The sequence below is a fragment of the Halichoeres trimaculatus genome, unplaced genomic scaffold, assembly GCF_033239565.1.
Source record: "Halichoeres trimaculatus isolate MK-OKI-2021-1 unplaced genomic scaffold, fHalTri1.1 fHalTri1_scaffold_12, whole genome shotgun sequence".
Classification (NCBI taxonomy): domain Eukaryota; kingdom Metazoa; phylum Chordata; class Actinopteri; order Labriformes; family Labridae; genus Halichoeres; species Halichoeres trimaculatus.
The window spans coordinates 29309126-29328806 of NW_027437190.1; the positions used below are offsets into that span (position 1 = coordinate 29309126).

General features: G+C 39.0%; 1 protein-coding gene across 1 annotated transcript in view; it reads left to right on the plus strand.

Annotated features, from left to right (window-relative positions):
• Positions 1–19681, plus strand: part of thsd7ab (thrombospondin, type I, domain containing 7Ab) — a 271299-nt gene that overhangs the window by 196563 nt on the left and 55055 nt on the right. Inside the window, exons 15-19 of the mRNA XM_074683386.1 lie at positions 3379–3557; positions 6035–6040; positions 6478–6611; positions 9611–9764; positions 13847–13988. Of these exons, the coding sequence (XP_074539487.1) occupies positions 3379–3557; positions 6035–6040; positions 6478–6611; positions 9611–9764; positions 13847–13988 (615 nt within the window). The remainder of the gene's footprint in view (positions 1–3378; positions 3558–6034; positions 6041–6477; positions 6612–9610; positions 9765–13846; positions 13989–19681) is intronic.

Below are 19681 nucleotides of genomic sequence, written 5' to 3' on the forward strand. Positions count from 1 at the left end.
ACTGGATCATCCTTCAACTGTCCTCCTTGGCTGAGCCAAGTTTAAAACCTCTGTTGAGGCTCCAATTATCCATATTGCAAAGATGTGTTTTGGAGGAAAAAGAGGCTACAACCTTTGGCAGCAGAAGACTGAGCTCTGCTGGAAGACAGCTACAGAAAACAAAAAGGACTCATCAGGCTGTGAGTTCATTATGAAATCAGGGGGCAAAGTTACACTTTGTCAGCCAGGGAAAAATCTGACTCCTCCTTCAGGAACATCAACCGTGGCTCAACAGGTGCCGCAAAGAAACACAACACCACCGTATACACCACCATACTTATAAAATACTGCATTCTGCCTGCATGCTGTTCATGTCATTTCTTCTCAATCAAATTCTACAGATATTACCAAGCTTGTAAAGTCTCACTAACCTACATTCAGACTCTACATTGTAACAAGTAAAAGTGTACAACTCAGAGACGAGGAAACTTACTTGTACTAAGACATTATTCTAGTTTCAAGCAAATTTTCTGGCAAATTTTTCTTGTTCCATTGGCAGATTTTTTTTTTTCTTATTACAAGAAACTCTGACCTCATTTTTGTCTTAAAAATACTTTTGTATTGAAATAACATTTTTCCTGGACTGATTAGTTCAAACTGGCTCAAATCAAGTATAATAAGACAGTTTTTACTTAAAATTAGACAAAAACACTTGATAAGATTTCAGATTTTTTGCAGGGTACTTGCACTAGAAAAAAATGAAATCTTACTGATTGTTTTTTGTCTTATTTTCAATAGAAAGTGCCTTTTTAGACTTAATATGAGCTACATTCACCTGACTAGTTCAGTAAAATGTCTTGTTTCAAGTTATTTAAAGACAAAAATGAGGTGTGAATTGCTTGTAACAAGTAAAAAAAACTGCCAGTGGAAAAAGAGAAAGTAACTTGTCTTTAAATAATTTGAAACAAGACATTTTTCTGGACTGACCAGTTGAATGTGGCTCATATCAAGTATAACTAGAAAAATTTTACTTAAAATTAGACAAAACACTCGATAAGATTTCAGTTTTGTGCAGTGCGTATAAAGCTAAAAAAATTTGTATTCTGCTAAAACTCAAGAGTGAAATTAAAGTTGTTAAATGGAGCAGAAAAAGCAAAAATGCTGCAAGAATTATTTTGGTCTAAAAATGTTACTTTTAGGTCAAAATAGTCTTTAAAAACATCATGATAAATAATCCTGATAACATTCTAATCCTGCCATTAAAATATTCTCACATATTCTCTCCAAATCGCCCCCTAATGGAGAAGATTTTCCTTGAGAAAAAACAGAGTTTGCTGATGTTAACACAGCACACAACACTGTAGAAAACTAGGGATGCACCGATATGAAAATTTTGGCTGACACTGATATCTGATATTAACATCGCTGTTATGGCCGATAGCCTATATTCACCAATATCAACATTGGTAAAAAAAATGATCTGAGATGATGTGTCGAGGTAGTTAAGAGAGAAAGAGTGGCGAAATCATGAGAAAAGGCAACCACGGAGAGGATCAAAGGATGGAGCACCCTAGATGAATGTGATCAAAAGAGTGTGTTTTTTCTAGTTTTGGATGAAAAACAGGAAGAGAGAAATATAAGAAGAGGGTCCACTCTTCTTAGGTAGTTTTGGTGTTTACATAGTCAGAGAAAACAAAATCATTTGGGGTTAAGGAGTAAATATGGGCCCACTGATACCAATATGTTAAAGAAATGGCCGGCATTGGCCAATACCGATATTGATACCTCTATATTGTGCATCCCTACAGAAAACTGTCACTCATCATCTGGTATCTAGAGAAAGTTGAGGGCCAGGTGAGGTTTGATTTCAGGAGTCTTTATCTCTTTGTTTTGCTGGTTTGTTGTCTGATAATCCTAGAACTACACAGATTTTAACACATTTGAGTTTGCCAATTGAATTTCTTCCTCTCAACTGTGTCTGCATTACATCGCCCCTGCTGCCACTATGTTTGTCCTATAAAGCCAGCTCTGGTATTCTTGGTGGGAAGCTGACCCGACCTGAGCGGGCTTTGAAATTGGGCTGTAAGTCGCTTGAATCAATCGTGTGACAAATCCGGACACTGTGACTCTCAGCGGACCGAAGTGGATAGCTGTTGTTTTACACAGCGGCTCAGTGTGTCGCTTTGAGAAATGCTTTTGCTACAGAGCACTATATCGGCCCGGTAAGACTTTGCCAAGGTTAAGAAGAAAACATTGAGAACAATCCCTTCATACACCTTGACCAAATTGATTTGCAAGGACTGACCAGCCTCTGTGGGATTTCTTTAAAGCTCGATGTCTGGAGAGCTTTTAGCAGAGCGTCAGTCGATGTTGCTCGACATGCCTCTCTCTTAAAAAAAAAAAAGCAAAAGCAGACTGCTCGCACTGAAAGAGGAAGTGGTTAAGCACCCTGTGAGACACTCCACTTTCCCGCCTCATTCACCTTATCGATTTTCTTAATCAAAGGCTAAACGGATTTTCACGCCAATGCGGTTACATAAACCTGGAAAAGTGTTGGCATCTCTGTACTAAACAGGAAGAATCAAAGGTTCAGGAAACAACAACTTTCACACATTTGACTAAACCTTGGCCTGTGTTGTAAAAATGTGGAAATCATCAGCGATACACGGGAAAAACAGGAATAACAAGCAGGGTACGATGCTTAAACCAGCCCTGTTAAATGTGTCACGACCCTGTGAGCTGCAGAAAAACAGATTGAAATAATGAAGCCGGCAGTCAGACATGCCCCACTCCTGCCTCAGTTGATTTTCAGACTTTTATATAACAGACCATAAAATTGGGCCTTTGAATGTAGACCCTGTTTTCATTCCACTGGGCAAAAAAATCAATAGGTGGATTTAGATTATTTTGTGAAGTATCGGCTAATAGTTTGCAGTCCTCTTACTGCTGGGTATTTTTACTCCTGTAGCTTTTAAAGACCTCTTGAACTTTAATGTTGGTTTGTGCGCTTGAAAAGAAAAATAACCTTTGGGAATTTGGACCAGTGTAGTTTTATATTAGATAAAGAAAGTAGGCTCTTTTCAGGGACTTGGGCCAAGGCAATTTCTCTCTAAACATAGAAGCTGAAATGCAGAGAGGCCGTGCTGATGGGAGGTTTTATTTTAAAGAGAATTTCTTTGGAATACATTTTCTGGTGAATGCTTTCCCCTCCGTAAATCATTAATAACAGAGTAAAGTGTCTGTGGTGATTAATTACAGCAGAGTGAAATAAACTGAAATATTCTCCTGTCCCTCACCTCAACGTCTGATATATCACGCATACCCTCCCTTTCACTTCGAATGCGTCAAGATGAACCACCATGAACGTTTTCTGAATTCTGTAAATGCCTTTTCTTTCAGGTTACATCGAGGAGGCGTGCATCATCCCCTGTCCCTCTGACTGTAAACTCAGCGAATGGTCCAACTGGTCGCGCTGCAGCAAGTCGTGTGGCAGTGGGGTCAAAGTTCGCTCCAAATGGCTCAGGGAGAAACCATACAACGGTGGGCGGCCGTGTCCCAAGCTAGACCACATCAACCAGGTACAGGAAACAAAGAAGAGCTTTTAAGACACTTTTTCACTCAGGCAAGACGCACAGTAGTGTTTAATCAACTGTCTTTGCATTTTACCTTTTTTTGTCTTCTTAAAGAATTTTGCTAAGTGGTTACAAATACTAAAAACACAGAAACAAAACATCTTAGATACCCACAGTAGTTGGCAGTTAAAGTAGATGTTATCACTGTGGACAAGAGGGAAAGTAGTTGCTGCACGGGTCATAACTTCCTTTTCTATCGAGGGTTTTTTTGTTCATCAACAATGGCAGATGCACAAGCAACTTGGGTTCAAAAGCACTGTGGAGTAAAATGGTTTGTCAACTGACGTGAGAGAGTTGACCAAAAAGCGCATTTTAAACTAAATATCGTCACCTGTACAGATGATAAACGGCTTCCAGGTTTGTAAAACAACAGTGGGTGGACAGATATTGGGTGCACAGACGTTTTTAGCAGAGAAATCCAATTTGTATCCCAGAGAGCAATGTAAACACACAACTGTCACTTGATGCTTACGACAGCATTATCCGTAGACACTTACCAGACTGTGACAGACCAGGACGCAAACATGTGTTGATAAATCAGAAACTCTCCCAAACCAAAAAGAGCACACAGACTGCTGAGTCTGAGACCTGGTTCATAATAAAAGAACCAGAAAACTGCAAAAATCTGAAATCTTATCAAGTGTTTTTGTCTTATTTTAAGTAAAAACGGTCTTATTATTCTTGATATGTGCCACATTCAACTGGTCTTCCAGAAAAATGTCTTGTTTCAAGTTGTTAAAAGACTAAAATGATGTCTGACTTGCTTTTAACAAGTAAAACACATCTGCCAATGGAACAAGAAAAATATACTGGAAAATTGCTTAAAACTAGAATAATGTCTTAATACAAGAAACTTTTCTCTTGTTACATTGGCAGATTTTTTTTAACTTGTTACGAGCAATTCAGACCTCATTTTAGGCTTCAAGTAACTTGAAACAAAACATTCTTCTGGACTGGTCAGGTGAATGTTGCTCACATTAAGTCTAAAAAGACATTTTCTACTGAAAATAAGACAAAACACTTGATAAAAAATCATTTTTTACTGTGTACATCCAGAAAACTACACCAAATTGCTACATAAATAGTTGTGTATTTCAGGGTTAATAGACTGGTTAATTATTTGATAATATTATGTTACTTTACTTTGATAATAAAAAGTTTCTGTCAATCATAGTTTAAAGGTTCACTTATTATTTACTGTCCATGTTGAGTCCATGTTTGGTCAGAACCTCAGCCCAAACCAACTGTTTCATTAAATAAGCAAAGCTAATCTGTATTTTGAGTATCAGCAGTTAATGTTGCTTGTTTGCAATTAAACCTGAGGTTGAATGAAGAAGACACATTTAATTACACACCTGCAGACGTCGCTGGTGTTTTAGTGTTAAGTGTGACCCTATTAACTGGTGACTCTTGGCCGTTAATCACTGCTAACGTCACCAGTTAGCATGGTCGCTATTAACTCCAAAACACCGGTTGCTCTGTGACAGTCAAAACTCGATAGACATTGCATCTGCTGTAAAGTATTGTTTATGACAAGTGATCACAAAACGACCGTACATTTTTATGCTGCTAACAGTTTGAATTTAGTGTTTAAACAATGCTAACTCATCTGAATGAATGGAGCTAAACGCTGCTTTTGCGTAGTTTTATGGCGTAGACTGACAATCCCTCTATACTAATGATAATATATTGAACATGAGTCAAACCAATAAAATCAAGTTGACCTCAAATTATCTTTTGACACTGATTTGTCACAGTATTAATGCACATGTAACCACATTTTAAGGGAAAACAAAATTATGAGATCAGAGGAAAATGGCCGCAGTCATGATGCTGAGCTGCTAGCTGAGCTGTAGACCACCGTTCCCTCTACTCACCATTGATTCTTGAATATGTATGACCTGAGCTGCAGTATATTTAGATTTATTTCAAGTGTGAGTTACACATTATGAGGAATCCAGCCCAGGCGAGAAAGAAAGAAATTCATTATTAATGACTGATGAGCTGGAATCTGCAGGGTTTTCCTTTACCTTCCCCTCATTATTGCTGCACTCATTTTTTCGCTGAGCAGGGACAGTGTGAAAAGCAAAGTGTGCTATAAAAGGTTCCCATCCACAATATTAATGCCCCAATGTGAGCCAGTTGATTCCTTAAGGTTTCTGTCATTTGCAGAAATGAAATAGTTTCCAGGTCTGTGAGTTCCTGTAGATACAGATTAGAGGTGTGTTGATCTGCACCCTGCAGTGTGTGTATGAGTGTGTATCATGCAGGTATTTAAGCCAGAGGCTTTTCTTGTTATGCCCCCTTGAATGTTGCATTAATCATGGGTTGTGCTCTGTATGAACAGTCGGCATGTTCTCATTAATCCATCTGTCTCCTTTTTCTCCACCTCAACGCTCGCTGGATGGTACTCACTGCTGCAGGCCCAGGTAAGCGCACCTCTCCTCAACCTCCTCTAATGTTACTGCAGATGTTAAGTGTCACTGATGTGAGTGGGTCAGTGACAGATAGATGTATACACTCATGGTATCCTCACAGTGAATAAACAAAATGCTGTCAAACTGGTGGTTTATTTGGATAGACGTTTCTCCCAGGCGGAGCTGCTCTGGGGGCAGAAATAATCTTGTTGGCTGAGTTCAACCTCAGAGAGCTGAGCCAAAACATCACTGTGCATTAGGCAAAAGTTTACTGACAAAACTTGGCTGAGACCAAACATTTATGAACATAAGAGAGTTGTTTTTTCCAAGACAGTGAAGATTATTATCTCCTCCTGCCATAAGAGCATTGAGAAGTATCACAGAGCTGCAAAAGTTTCTGTTGTAAATGAAAAATGTCACATGTTTAAATCAGGTAAATCTGTCCTCAGGTGTACGAGGTGGTCCCGTGTCAGAGTGACTGTAATCAGTATGTGTGGGTGGCTGAGCCGTGGAGTGTGTGGAAAGTCAGCAACGTGGACCTAAAAGAGAACTGTGGGGAAGGCGTTCAGACCAGAAAAGTCAGGTAACTATCAAACTGTCTGTCTTAAAATTATTTATGTTTATATGAGTAAAATAACTGTTCATATTGTAAATCTTTCCTCAGGATTAGCAAATCAACATTTTATTTAGTGAATTGGAGAAAGGAAAACAACTCTTCGGTTGTTTCCTAACCCTTCAAGCCTTGGGCTCTTTTTTTGGGTCACTGCCAGAAAAATGTGATATCCAGACTGAAAAGAGCATCTGCATCTATAAGATCTATTTGATTAATTCCGGTGTCTGAATAAAAGGAACTGTTGTGGAATTTGGTCAGAGGTGTCAGTATTGGTATTTATGTCACTTGCACAGAGCAATAATTCAAGTAATACGCAATAAACAGAAAGTTTGGACGAGTATGACTGGACAGTGGTTGTAGCTGAGTTCCTCTTGTTTTATCTGAGGTGCAATATGACTACATCTGTTGCAAAGCAACCTCAAAGTCCACTGATTGGAGACCTAGGGGTTTGAAGTAGGGATGCACTGATCCAACTTTTCTGGTTCTGATACCGATACCTGGGCTTTGGTATCGCCTGATACTGATACTAATCCAGTCCAATACCAGTGTAAAATAATAACCTGCATGCCCTACTGATGGATAAGACTGGTAATGTTTTGGGTAAAAGGCAAAAAATGAGTATATGAAATAACTGAAGTATATATTTATTTAAACTATGAAATATTTAAATGTTAATCATCAAAACAAGTTCCTTTCAAATGTAAAATTTAATACCCTGTAGCCCGGTAATTCAGAAAACAAAAATCAAACTCATCAACATTTCAAATCAAGTAGCAAAGAGCACTGTTTAAGAAAAATAATAAAATAAAAAAGGCAGAGAGCTCTTTGCCTGGATTGGCCATGGATCTTTTCCCACCAATACAGATCAAGCTTTTAGGGGCACTGATGCAACGATAACCAATACCACCGATCAGTATCGGAGCATCCCTAGTTTAAAGGGTTGAAGGCCCTGTGAAGACTCAAAGAATTATCTTTAAATATTCTCACTTTTAGATCGACCTGTTCTTAATCCATTATTTAAAATGAGATTATCTGCTCCAAAACCGGTTATTTCCAAGTACTAGTCTCAGTATCTGTGGTAGAGTCAGATTTTAAAGACAGAACATGAAACTTTATACAACACACAGACAGGAAGTCACTTTGAGGACACTACACCAGCTGGCAACAATTTGCAGTGAGAAGCAAGATCTGTCCTTTTCCCCTGCTGAAGATGTCTTGCATTCACTTTGTAGTAATGGTGGACACTGGAGCGAGACTGTCTGACAGAAAAGGGAGGTTAGAGCAGCAGAAAGCTAAACAAGAGAGTGACAGAGCACAAGCTAAAACACAAGTTTAAGTGTTTGTGCTAATGTTCATTCCAACCCACAGTCAGCAGTTATTCTGCAGTGGTCTGTGAAACTTGAGAGTCTATCAATAAAATGAAGAGTGAGGTTACGTTAGCTCTGATTGGTGAGGTTGGAGCTGGTAGATGGGACACATCTCAGAACACCAGGCTGTGAGTAAGACTAAAGAGTCTGCTCACCTTCTGGACACTAAACTGCAAACTGTTGCTTTTTATCCTGGTCCGAGTTGTACTGAAGCAAAAACACCAAATTTTGAGCTAGTTTGTGTCACAGTAAATACGTTTTTATTGCGTTATTTGAAAATGGCAATCAGAAAATTATGTTAAAAACATTTCCTCCCAGCAAAAAATAAATGATTCATTTACCTGCTTGTGCATGTCCTAATAACTCTATTATTTCTGTCAAAAATATGAAAATAATACTATACAATTGTTTTTTTTTTTTAAGTTAATTTTTAGACGTGTGAGGGTTTTAAGAGACAAAAGAAGCATTTTGAGAACATCAGCCTAAAGTATTATCCCTTATATGAGCTTTTAAATACTATAATTCCTATTATGATCAAACCAACGCTCTCTAAATTGTGTAAATTCAAATAAACATGTCTCTTTAGTGTAAAACTGTGCATGGTGCTGGGAGAGAAAACAGAGAGGGGATCCCATTTGGCTGGGAAAAAACTGCCTCTCATGGTTTAGCTTGACAGTCAACAACCAACAAGCTGCCAAATCCTTTCTAGTGGAACTCAAACTTTTGGATTTATGTTCTGCTTATGTCAGACAGACGCTGTAATTACACCACGAGGAAAGTGGTAAGACTGTAATTAGATGGCTTTTGAGGCGTGGAGAAGCACATATCCTGCTCCTCAGAAACAGGGGATTAAAAAAATGCATGTTAAACACAAGCTGCAGACGTTTAAAGAGGGTGATGGTCCAGGTTTTCTACATCAGCAAGATTCTCAAGCAGCACACGCAAACTGAAACAAAAAAGTGGAAGTTATAAACACAGACTTTTAAAAGAGATCTCAAAATCCACTTCTCTGGTAAGAATAAAGTCTAATGCCTCCTCATCATCATTTGTGCTCAAATGGCTGATGCACAATCACAGTGAGCAAAAGCTCCAACGACCTCAGGTAGCTGTCTGCTCTGAAAATAGTGCCACTCTCATCTCCTTTCATATCTTGACTGCTGGAGAATAAAAAGCTGTAATTCAAAGAAAAAATGTCAAACTGTAGCTGCAGCGGTTCAGGAAAGCAAAGGCTTAGTTAAAACAAAAGTAAACACAGCTCGCCCTCCCAAACACAACCTGTTTGTTCTATTTTTGTCCTTCCTGAAACACATTGATTGGATGAAATGTAAACAATGGAGCAGCTTTCTTTCACTGTATGTGTTCACACCGACCTTCCAAAGTCAGAGCGGTTCAGCAGAGCCGTAAACCAGATGTTTTGTTTTTAAGTTGACCTCCCTTTACCCCTAAAGACAGATCCCACTGCTTTAGAAACTCATACTGCGGCTCCTTCGTGTACCTGCCAGCTCCACGTCCAGTTCAAACATGATTTCTGTCTCTTCTGTTCTTCGGAGCTGAAGTGTTGCTAAAATAAGGTCGAATTCAGTTTTCCCACCGTTCCCACAGGTGTATGCTGAACACGATAGACGGCCCATCAGAACCGGTGGAGGACTACCTCTGCGACCCAGAGGAGATGCCACTGGGAGCCAGGGAGAGCCGGCTGCCCTGCCCTGAAGACTGCGTCCTGAACGACTGGGGCCCCTGGAGCCGCTGCAGCCTGGTGAGAACTGGACTCAGATCAGAAAGCAGCTCGGCTCTGCTCCGCTGTCTGCCACAGAGCAGATACAGGGATGTCAGATTTCCGTGAAGCCCACTGAGATTTATCTTGATATCTTTTTTCCTGTCAGAAATATTTTCTCTGAGGCTCAAGGAAAAGCTACTCTGTATTGTTGTGAGCAGAGAGAGGATCTTTGTCAACAAGTTATTTCTCGTCTACCACAGAGGAATAAAAAGAGATGTATGAACTGGGGAAGCAGGAGAAAAATGGCTTATATATCACCTATACTACACTTTACTGGCTGTGCGTTCAGCAGGGAGGAAGGTGATTTATGGTGAAGACAGCTGAGTGGGCTCTGAAGATTTACATCATCTGACGCATAAAAACACACACTTACAAAACTCTGCAGCAGCAGTGATGGAAACAAACATCATCATAAGCTTTCTTATCGCTCTACAGATACCACGATCATACAAGTGTTGTTCTACAAAGGCTATCAGTGAGAGTCAACAGTTTGAATCCTCAACTGAAAAAAACTAAAAAGACTCATAATCTGAATCTTAATCATAATCTGAATTACACACAGCTGCGTTCTCTTTCCTTTAAAAGCTGACGAAGTATTTCAAACTTAAAAAAAAGAGGATTATTCAAAACCAGTAAAAACTCTGAAAGCAAAGACACACAGAAACATTTTAAGCTGTAAATTACTGGTTACTTTCACAGTGTTTACATGTTAATATTTCACATACTCAAAGATTTACTTTGAAGTGAATATAAGGAAATATTGGAATTTATTGTGAAAAATTACAGTTAAATATTGAAAAAATCAATGCATTAAAATATTACCAAGTTTTTATTTATTTATTTATTTATTTATTTATTTATTTATTTATTTATTTATTTATTTATTTATTTCATAGTTTTTATGTATTTTTTTATTGTTTTGTTTTGTTTTGTTTTGTTTTGTTTTGTTTTGTTTTTTTGTTTGTTTTAAGGTTCAGGATAAAAGGGGGGATATGCCACAAAGAGGATTAGGGCCATTATAAATACATCAATAAATACATAAAAAAAAAAAATAAACAAATAAATAAATAAATAAATAAATTCTTTTTTTTTCCTTTTTTTACTGAGAAAAAGCTGGTATTCTAAGATTAAAGTCAGAATCCAGGGATTAAAGTCAAAACTACGACTTTTTTCTTCAGAATTATGATTTTAATCTCAGAATTCTGAGGAAAAAGACAGAATTCTCAAAATTTAAAGCAAGAATTCTGAGATATTAGTAAAAATTCAGACTTTTTTTCTCAGTATTCTGACTTGAATCTCAGAATTCTGAGGGGGGAAAAAAACAAGAATACTGATATTAAGTCAGAATACCAAGAAAAAAAGTCAGAATTTTGACATTGATCTCAGAAAAAATAGTTATCGAAAAAAACATCGGACTTCCTTTAATTTTTTTCAGTCGCCCTAATCCTCTTCCATATTCTGCTTTTGATGCATTTGATCAATAACAAATGCAATGCACACCTCGACAAGAGCCAGCCTGTTTGTGATTGTTTTTTAATGCAGGTAAAGCAAACTTAACTGATTTTGATTCAACCAATCAGTTCCAATAAACATCAAGAAACACACTCCAGAATCATATCAATACAAAAAACAACTTCTGAAAAATGAAGACACATAAAAAAGACATCCCAGAAAAGCTTCCAGCTTTATAGATGTATGGAAACATAAAACAAATGATAAAAAGTGAAACACATCCCACAAAACACAACAAATAAGACAACAAAACAACACAATAGTCCCCAAACAATACATTAGTCCAACTTTGATTCAGTGGCATGGAGTTCATAGCACCATAAAGCACCCACAGGTCCCAGAAGAAGATGTTTTCAAGAGCGTTTGGGCGTAAATGTCGGCTCACACACAGTGGTCAGAGTAAACAAAGACAGGAGCTGATCATATTACAGCTGTGTCACATTTACCAGCATCAAGAGATCTACAAAAAATATGTTTAATTGTAACAACTGTTGCATAACCACTTTAAAAATGTGAGTTCTTTTTTTATGCCTCTAAGCGCTCAGCCCATGACTTTAACCTCCCAAAGAGGTCAGTTATTTCTACCTGCTAAAGCATCCTATAACCAACACTCCTAAACAAAACGAAAACAGCGTGCAGAGAGCTCCTCTCTCAGTTTTGACTCATTGATGCCTCCAGCAAAGATGAAGCAGGTGGAGTGTGTTGAGGATTTCTTAGATGCAAACACAAATATATAAACGCCTAGAAGACAAAATCAATCACAGCCGTTTTGGATTTAATCAGAAGAAACCGCACACAACACACACTGCAAAAGACAAAAATGAGCTCTAAACTGCTTTTAACAAATAAAAAAAAAAAAATCTGCTAATGGAGCAAGAAAAATTTGCTAGAAAGTTTGGCTGCTTGTTTCACTGGCTGATTTTTTTAACTTGTTACAGGCAATTCAGACCTCATTTTTGTCTTTAAATAACTTGAAATGAGACATTTTCTGGATTAGCCAGGTGAATGTGGCTCATATTAAGTCTGAAAATGTATTTTCTACTGAAAGTAAGATAAAACACTCGGTAAGATTTCATTTTTTTTGCAGTGCAACATGAAGAAAACCAGTAATGTATCTTTCTAAATCAGTGAGAAGCTTCTTTTTTTTTCACCAAGTGTTTACTTTTCTATTAATGACAATGCCAATCAAACAGGAGAAAAGTTTGATGTATCAAGACATTAGTCTAGTTTCAGGCAAATTTTCTGGCAAATTTTTCACTGGGAAAAACTGAAATCTAATCAAGTGTTTTTGTCTTATTCTAAGTAAAAATAATCTTGTCATACTTGATATAAGCCACATTCATCTGACCAGTTCAGAAAAGTTAAAAAAAAAAAATTAATTTGCTAATGTAACAAGAGGAAAGTTACTTCTTTAAGACGTTATTTTAGTTTTAAGCAAGTTTTTCTTGTAATATAAGCAGACTTTTTTTTTCACTTGTTACAATAAATTCAGACCTCATTTTGTCTTTTAACAACTTAAGACAAGACATTTTTCTTCACTGACTAGTGGAATCTGGCTCATATCAGGTAAACAAGATGATTTCTACTTAAAATAAAACAAACTTTTGATAAGATTTAAATTTTTTGCAGTGTTTTTGTTACATTGGCAGCTTTTTTGACTAGTTACAAGCACTTCAGACCCTATTTTTGTCTTTAAACAACTGGAGACAAGACATTTTTTCTGGACTGATAAGTTGAACGTGTCTCATATCAAGCGTAGTAAGACTATTTTTACTTAAAATACGGCAAAAAACACTTGATAAGATTTCAGTTTTTTGCAGTGTGTGAAATAAGCAGTCTCTGCAAATGAAGCTCTTTAAAGAAACACTGACACCTGATTTTGTCCCCACAGAAAAACATCACAAACACAATCTTTGTAAGATGTCAGGACACCCTGTTCTGCTGCTCCTCCCCTGACATCTCTATAAAAAGCCATTTTAACAGCTCTCGCCTCACCTGCTGTTCACACAGCAGCGCGCTGCCCATTGTTAATCACACCCCATTCTCCCCCAAAGTGCTCGACACACGACTTCCCACAATTCCAATCTCGATCTGGAGTCTGCCGTGGCACCAGCAGGGCCCCTGGCATGTTTTATTCATGGTACCAGCGATGGAGTTATTCAAGAGGGCTGTCATTTCCTGCTCCAACTCTCTTCTTCCCGAGCAATGACTGTGTAGGATCTGATGGTTTACCGTTCAAGCAGATTATCTGTTTCCTGCTGGAGAAATTCTACATTATGGGAACACAAGTGCAGAGGGAAGAGGGAGGATCTTACTTATTAGCCATGAGACATACAATGATAAAACATCCATGCAGGGACCAGGCCTGAACAGAGCCTGAGAGAATCCAGAAGTGGCGCGTTCACACAGATTTTGCCTTCAGTGAATCCAGACATCAGTGTTTCTGGAGCGTCAGAGATTGGTTCAGCTAGAGGACATGTCGTCCTTTCAGTCATCAAACTTTTCAGCAGCATTTTTGTCGCCTTTTTAAAAAGATGTCTGTGTTTCAGCCTTGCACCAGGACCAAGAATCGAGAACGTGTGGCCTACATCCTGCGGTCACCCTCTTTGGGACGGCAGTGTCCAGACACAGTGGACAGGGAGCCCTGCAGCCTGAACCTCAACTGCTTCAACTACTTCTACAACATCACAGGTAGAGAAATGCTGAAAAAATCCTGTTGATGATGTCTTTATGGGGGTGACTATCTCGTCTTCAGGCTGATTCTCTCCTCTCTATAAGGTCATATAAAAACAGAGCGTTGACAGAACTGTACTCACCTTGTTATTTCAGACGGAGCAGATTTTTTTTGGGCGGCTGCCATGGGTGTGTCAGGTTTTATACTCTTCAACTTGAACCAAATCACCAACATGAAAACAGCTCTTTGAAAGGGGGCCTTTAAATCTGTCAGTGAACACAGCAGCCAACACAGCCTCTATTTCAGAACGGGCTCTTCATCTGCGAGACCATCGATTTTCTGACTCATCTATTTTTGATTTTCTATGGCGTAATCACTTTTGTTTCCTGGGTAAGAAAATTGCAAAGGTTATTTTTAAAATCTCTTCTTTGAATGTCATCTTGTGGAAAATATACCGCACCACAATAAAATCCATCTCTCTGCATTACAGTGGTTATACCAGTGTACAGGACAATTTACTTTGTCACACTGGTGGCATTTTGATCTGTTCTAAGCTGGACATAAAAGTTTTTACTCTTCGAGTGTTGAGATTTTTTCAGGGTGCTGTTTCACAAAGGACATTTAAAGTGTATGAATGAAGTCCTCCAAAGAAGTTTATGATTATTGACTTGGAAAGAAGTCTGTGCTGATGCTCAAAATGTTAAACCAGCTCAGAAGTCATTTTCTCATCTGTTTTCTGTAAAACTAAAGAACAGACTTTGCTCAGACACCCACAGGCTACTTCCGTTTCGTTCATATGAACTGCTTGACGGTTGCTTGTGTAGCCAACTCATTTGCAACTTTATTCACACATTCAGTAGACTGTGATAGACTAAATAACCTGTACACAGATCAGTAGAGTATTATGTTACAAATGCTCTGTTATATGAGTCTCAGAAACTTTTCGGGTAAAACATTTCCAGGAGCTACATGGTTTTTGAAGCTCATTATTTGTCCGTGTTTCCAAAGACCTGGTAGGTCATGAAATCAGGCCAGTGGTTGACTGAAAAAAACAAAAAAGATATTTGCAACACACCGCCACACAAGTAGAGGGCAGTAAGACAACGACAAAGGTCATTCAGGAAATTGGACATCATAGAAGGAGACAGACACGGCAGCATCATTAGCTGTGTCCCAATTCAGGGCCTGCAGCCCACGAAGGAACGGACCTTCGTAGCCTGCGTGGGCTGCAAGGGCAAATTGAACCAAGACGGTCTATGGAGCATTTCCTGTTTGTTTCCCTCAAAGTCACACAGCGCCACCCTCACCTGTCAGGCTTACATTACTTTTCAAACAAACGCAAAGCAAACCTAACATTTACATCAGGATGTGTATTACTATCATTTTTTAATATGTTACATTATGATTTGCTTTATCAATAGAGTATAGAACAAGTATAGAATTTGAACAAGCGCTAGGAGGGATTTTATTTAAAAAAAAAAAAAAATTAAAAAACTGATCAAATGCAAGCTGGTTTGGTTTTAACACCTTTTTTAGAGTGCCAAATTGATTGAATGAATTGTTTGAATCCCCCTTTGGAAAAAAAAAAAAAAAACACAAAGTAAGAGACTTTATATTTTATAGATTTTTTTCACCATAACGATAAGATTTAAGAGAAAGAACTGTATTTCCTTGGTATATTTTTTAATAAGAGCCCTAACAACACACTTTCAACTGTAAAACTAAATTTTCTTCAATGTTTCAGAAACACAATCACATAGTTGTTGACAGAAATCCTTCACAGCTGCATGAAACAGGGCTCCATCTAGAGTTTGGTCGTGTCTATCATCTTCGACATTCACACACAATGAGTCTTGGGGAAGGAGGCTAAGAAGGACTCACTGAATCCTTCTCCACGTCACCTGAAAAGGAGACTGGATTCATTGGCAGCATTTTGGAGGAGCCTATGAAATGGGAGAGCTTTTAATGCAGCACTGGAATGTTCAGCCTCCGTAGGCTGCAGTCCCTAAATTGGGACACACCTGAAATGTGCAGCACCTCAATTAGCCTGTTAGCATCAAGGATCATCAGCCTGTGCTGGTTTTGGTCGTGCTTTATTATGATACAGATGGATTTGTTGACACTTGTGAGGAGACAAGGGTAAGTGGCAAAGCCGCCACTGGTTGCAGCAACTTCGAAAAACTCAAAACAGCTTAAACCAGTGAAGCAGTGGCCCTTTCTGCTGTCTAAAGTGGGAAAACGTCAGAGATCAACCTGTGCTTTGGCTTAAAAACCAAGCCCATTGATTGATGATTTTCAGGTGGATGCTTCCTTCACAAATAGTTTTAGATTATCGTTAAATACTAACCTGATGAAGATATTTTGACATGTAAAGAAACGTAAACTAGAATGAATTCCCAACAATTTTCATTGTGTAGACTCCAACCCTCAAAGTTACTCAACATTTGGACAGTGAGAAGAAGGGGTAAACTCAGTTCTGATAAATTTTGACCCTAGTTCCTGCAGTCAAAAAACACCTTTTGTTGCCTACGTGGACAAGATTTGTCACAGAAACGTTTAGAAGAAGAGGTAATGTTCAGTTTATACAGGTGTGAGCGTGAGTTTGGTTCGAAAGTGAGTTGCAGCTGTTTGTTGTTTGTGTGACAGACATGATGACAATCATCCTTCAACTTGATTTATGTTTTGATTCCACCAGGTAAGCAACAATTAGTTGGTGGTTTCCCTGTTTTTGGTCTCTACAATCTCGTTGGCTGCTAAATGCTCCACAAGGAAGTTGCGAACTGTGTGTGTGTGTGTGTACGGTTTGTTCTTGGAATTTTGGATGGAAACGGCTGCAGGCTTGGGCCAAAAACAAACTTTAAAAGCAGTAAGACAAGAAGTATTATATAACTTTGACTAGTAATTTGATAAAATATGACTCATCTTTGAACATTTGCGGCTCAAAAATGATGAGGTTTCCTCAAATTTTTGCTCTTGAGTCTTATCTGCAGGATATTACTCCATCATTTCACACATTTCATTCTGGAAACCGTAGAAAACTTTTTCAATCGGGTGTTAAAGAAAAAAAAAACAGATTGGCAGCATTCTCATTTTTCATTTGGATTTGTTTTGTTGTCTGCTTTGCTGCTGTCCCACATTCCCAACCAGCCCAACCTCCTCCTCGCTCTGCTTTGCATTGTTACACTGGAAGACGTGACACATAATCCCTACTGCTGGGTTCACAGTGCCATGCAGACATCCTAGGGTGTGTGTACATAATATACGAGGAGAGATTATTATTGGGTAAAGCAATCTTTTTTTGTTGTTGTTGTTGAAGCATCCAAGCTTTTCCTCCTCTCCTCACAGTTTTACTCCTTCTCCTGCCGCCTGTCTCCTTCTCTTTCCTTCCCTCCCTCTGTCTCAGCCTCTTACTGTTGCTCTTTCTTGTTGCAATCTCCCTATTTTCAGTCCCCAGAGTGCCACAAAGCTCTCCAGCAGACAGAGACACAATTCCCAGAGTTGAGCTTGCAAACGAGCTCAGTGCAGCTAAAAACAGCCACTCATCTCTGTCAGCGGATGGCACACTTCATGAGTGATACCTCAGCCTCCCTGTTGTTACAGAGTGTTTTTTAACAACAGCATGCACGCTGGGGTTTTAAAAGGCACTGCCAGCATAAGTCTGGAATAAAATGTTGTCTTTCCACTTCACTGGAATCATTTCTAAAGGAGCCAAGGATCAGCCTGTTACTGCGCGGTTCTTCCAGTGAGATTTATTTTGGAGAACTTGCATTGATACTGCTTTCAAATTCGACTCAAGTTGGGCCACACAGCTCGCTGTGATGTTCGCATGAAAGCAAAGTGATGGCAGCCAGATTTATTGGATTTAAGTGAGCCGTTATAAACCTTCAATGACCCCTTTGCTGACAAAATAACCATCTGATATCGACAGTGATCCCTGACAGCGCGAAGCCATCGCAGCTCTGACTTCAAACAAAGAATAAAAAAAGAAAACACACACGTTGATTATTTCGAGGCTTTCAGACGAGGCAGAGGAAGAGTGTCGTGCAACACTGGTGGAGAAGTCATGCAAACTTTCAGTATGGCATGCAAGATGCATGCTCACCGTGCTGCTGAGTCATCGTGGAGTCAAGTGTGGTTTATTTGTACACCGGGCACGTCCCTCCTCGAACATCTCCCTGATGCCGTGCAGGGGAGAGAATGAGAAATTTAGTTTATGTCAGCAACATAACTTGTAATTAATTTGATGGTGTGGCTGTGTCAATACACCGTATCAAAAAAAAAAATCTCACTGGAGGATTTCACGGAGGAAAACTGAGCACTTTGGCATCCTGGGATGCACTCTGCATCAGAGTATAGAAGCTTAAGCTAAACAACTTTCAAAGTAACATGAGGCGACATGGTGCGACAGAGCATTTCTCTGTGTTCACCCTCAAAAAGCAAAGACATGCCACGCTTGTTTCCCACCGTCTGGGATTTATTCATTGTGAAGTGTAAAGAATTTTTCAGACAGCCGACGCATTTGAACGCTTTTGAACAGCGTCTCCTTATGTTTTGTCTCGCCACATCATCCTGCTTCAAGTGAAAAACACATCCAGCTACAGAGGAGGAACACGGGTAAAGAAAACAAAAAACAGAAAGGCTGGTTTCTGGAGTATTTGCTCCTCGTCTTTACTCTGAGGGAAATAACATCAAAAACAGAAATATTTGCTGTATATTGTAAAGTTTTTCTCTTGAAAGGATGAATCCTGATGTACATGCCTGAAAAAACTGCGATGACAGAAGTTTAGAGCGAGCAGATGGTGCTGTTTTCAACCGTCACTGCAGCTCATCTTTCACAAACATCTCATATGTATTCATGCACCTGCACTCTCTGTCAAGTGTGAGTAACATCCAAGGTTAGAGGATTAATACTCGCATTTCATTACGTCTCCCACCTCCTGCAGATGCATGTACAGTTAGCCGTCAATTTCGCATCAAGTCAGTATTTCTCTGAAGTCATCGCTGTGGGTTTCACTTTGTATCTGCTCTCATCAGCCTTAGCGTCACACTCAGCGGGTGATGAGGCTCAAAATACTCCAAATACAGTATCTGCTCAGAACAAAACAGCAGACTGACAGAGTAAGAAGCTAGCTGCTGAGCGTAGCGTAGCATTTAGCAACAACAAGAAAGACAGATATTTCCCTCTGGAGTTAGCGGGGTGCAGGGCTGAGCTAAAATCAGAGTGTGTTGGACTTTTAATTCACCAAGAGAAAACAGGCTCTGCTCCAAATGCATGGTTATTCTGCTTCATGTTTCCACGTGAAGTGTTCTTCTCTTAGCACTCTCTTCTCGGCTTAACATGAAAAATGCCACCATCTTTATGCATAACCCACTCCTGTTTCCTGACATAGTGACAAATCACCTCGATATAGTCACAAAAAACAAAAACCCTCTCTACGATTCGACTGCACTGAGGATTAACTCCCCAAAGACTTGACTTGGGAGTTGGGGACAAACACTCGTGTTGTTGTGGTGAGGTGAAAAATAGATAATAGGTGCGACAGGCAGCTGACACTCACTGACATGTTTGTGGGAGGGTGGTTTGAGAGCGTTGTCGATGCAACTTAAACTGAAAGCATGTTTGAGTGTATTTAAATTGCCTATCTTCTTTTTATACACCATCAAACTAACAGGATAAGATTGTGTCACATGATCCACCACCTCAGAGGGT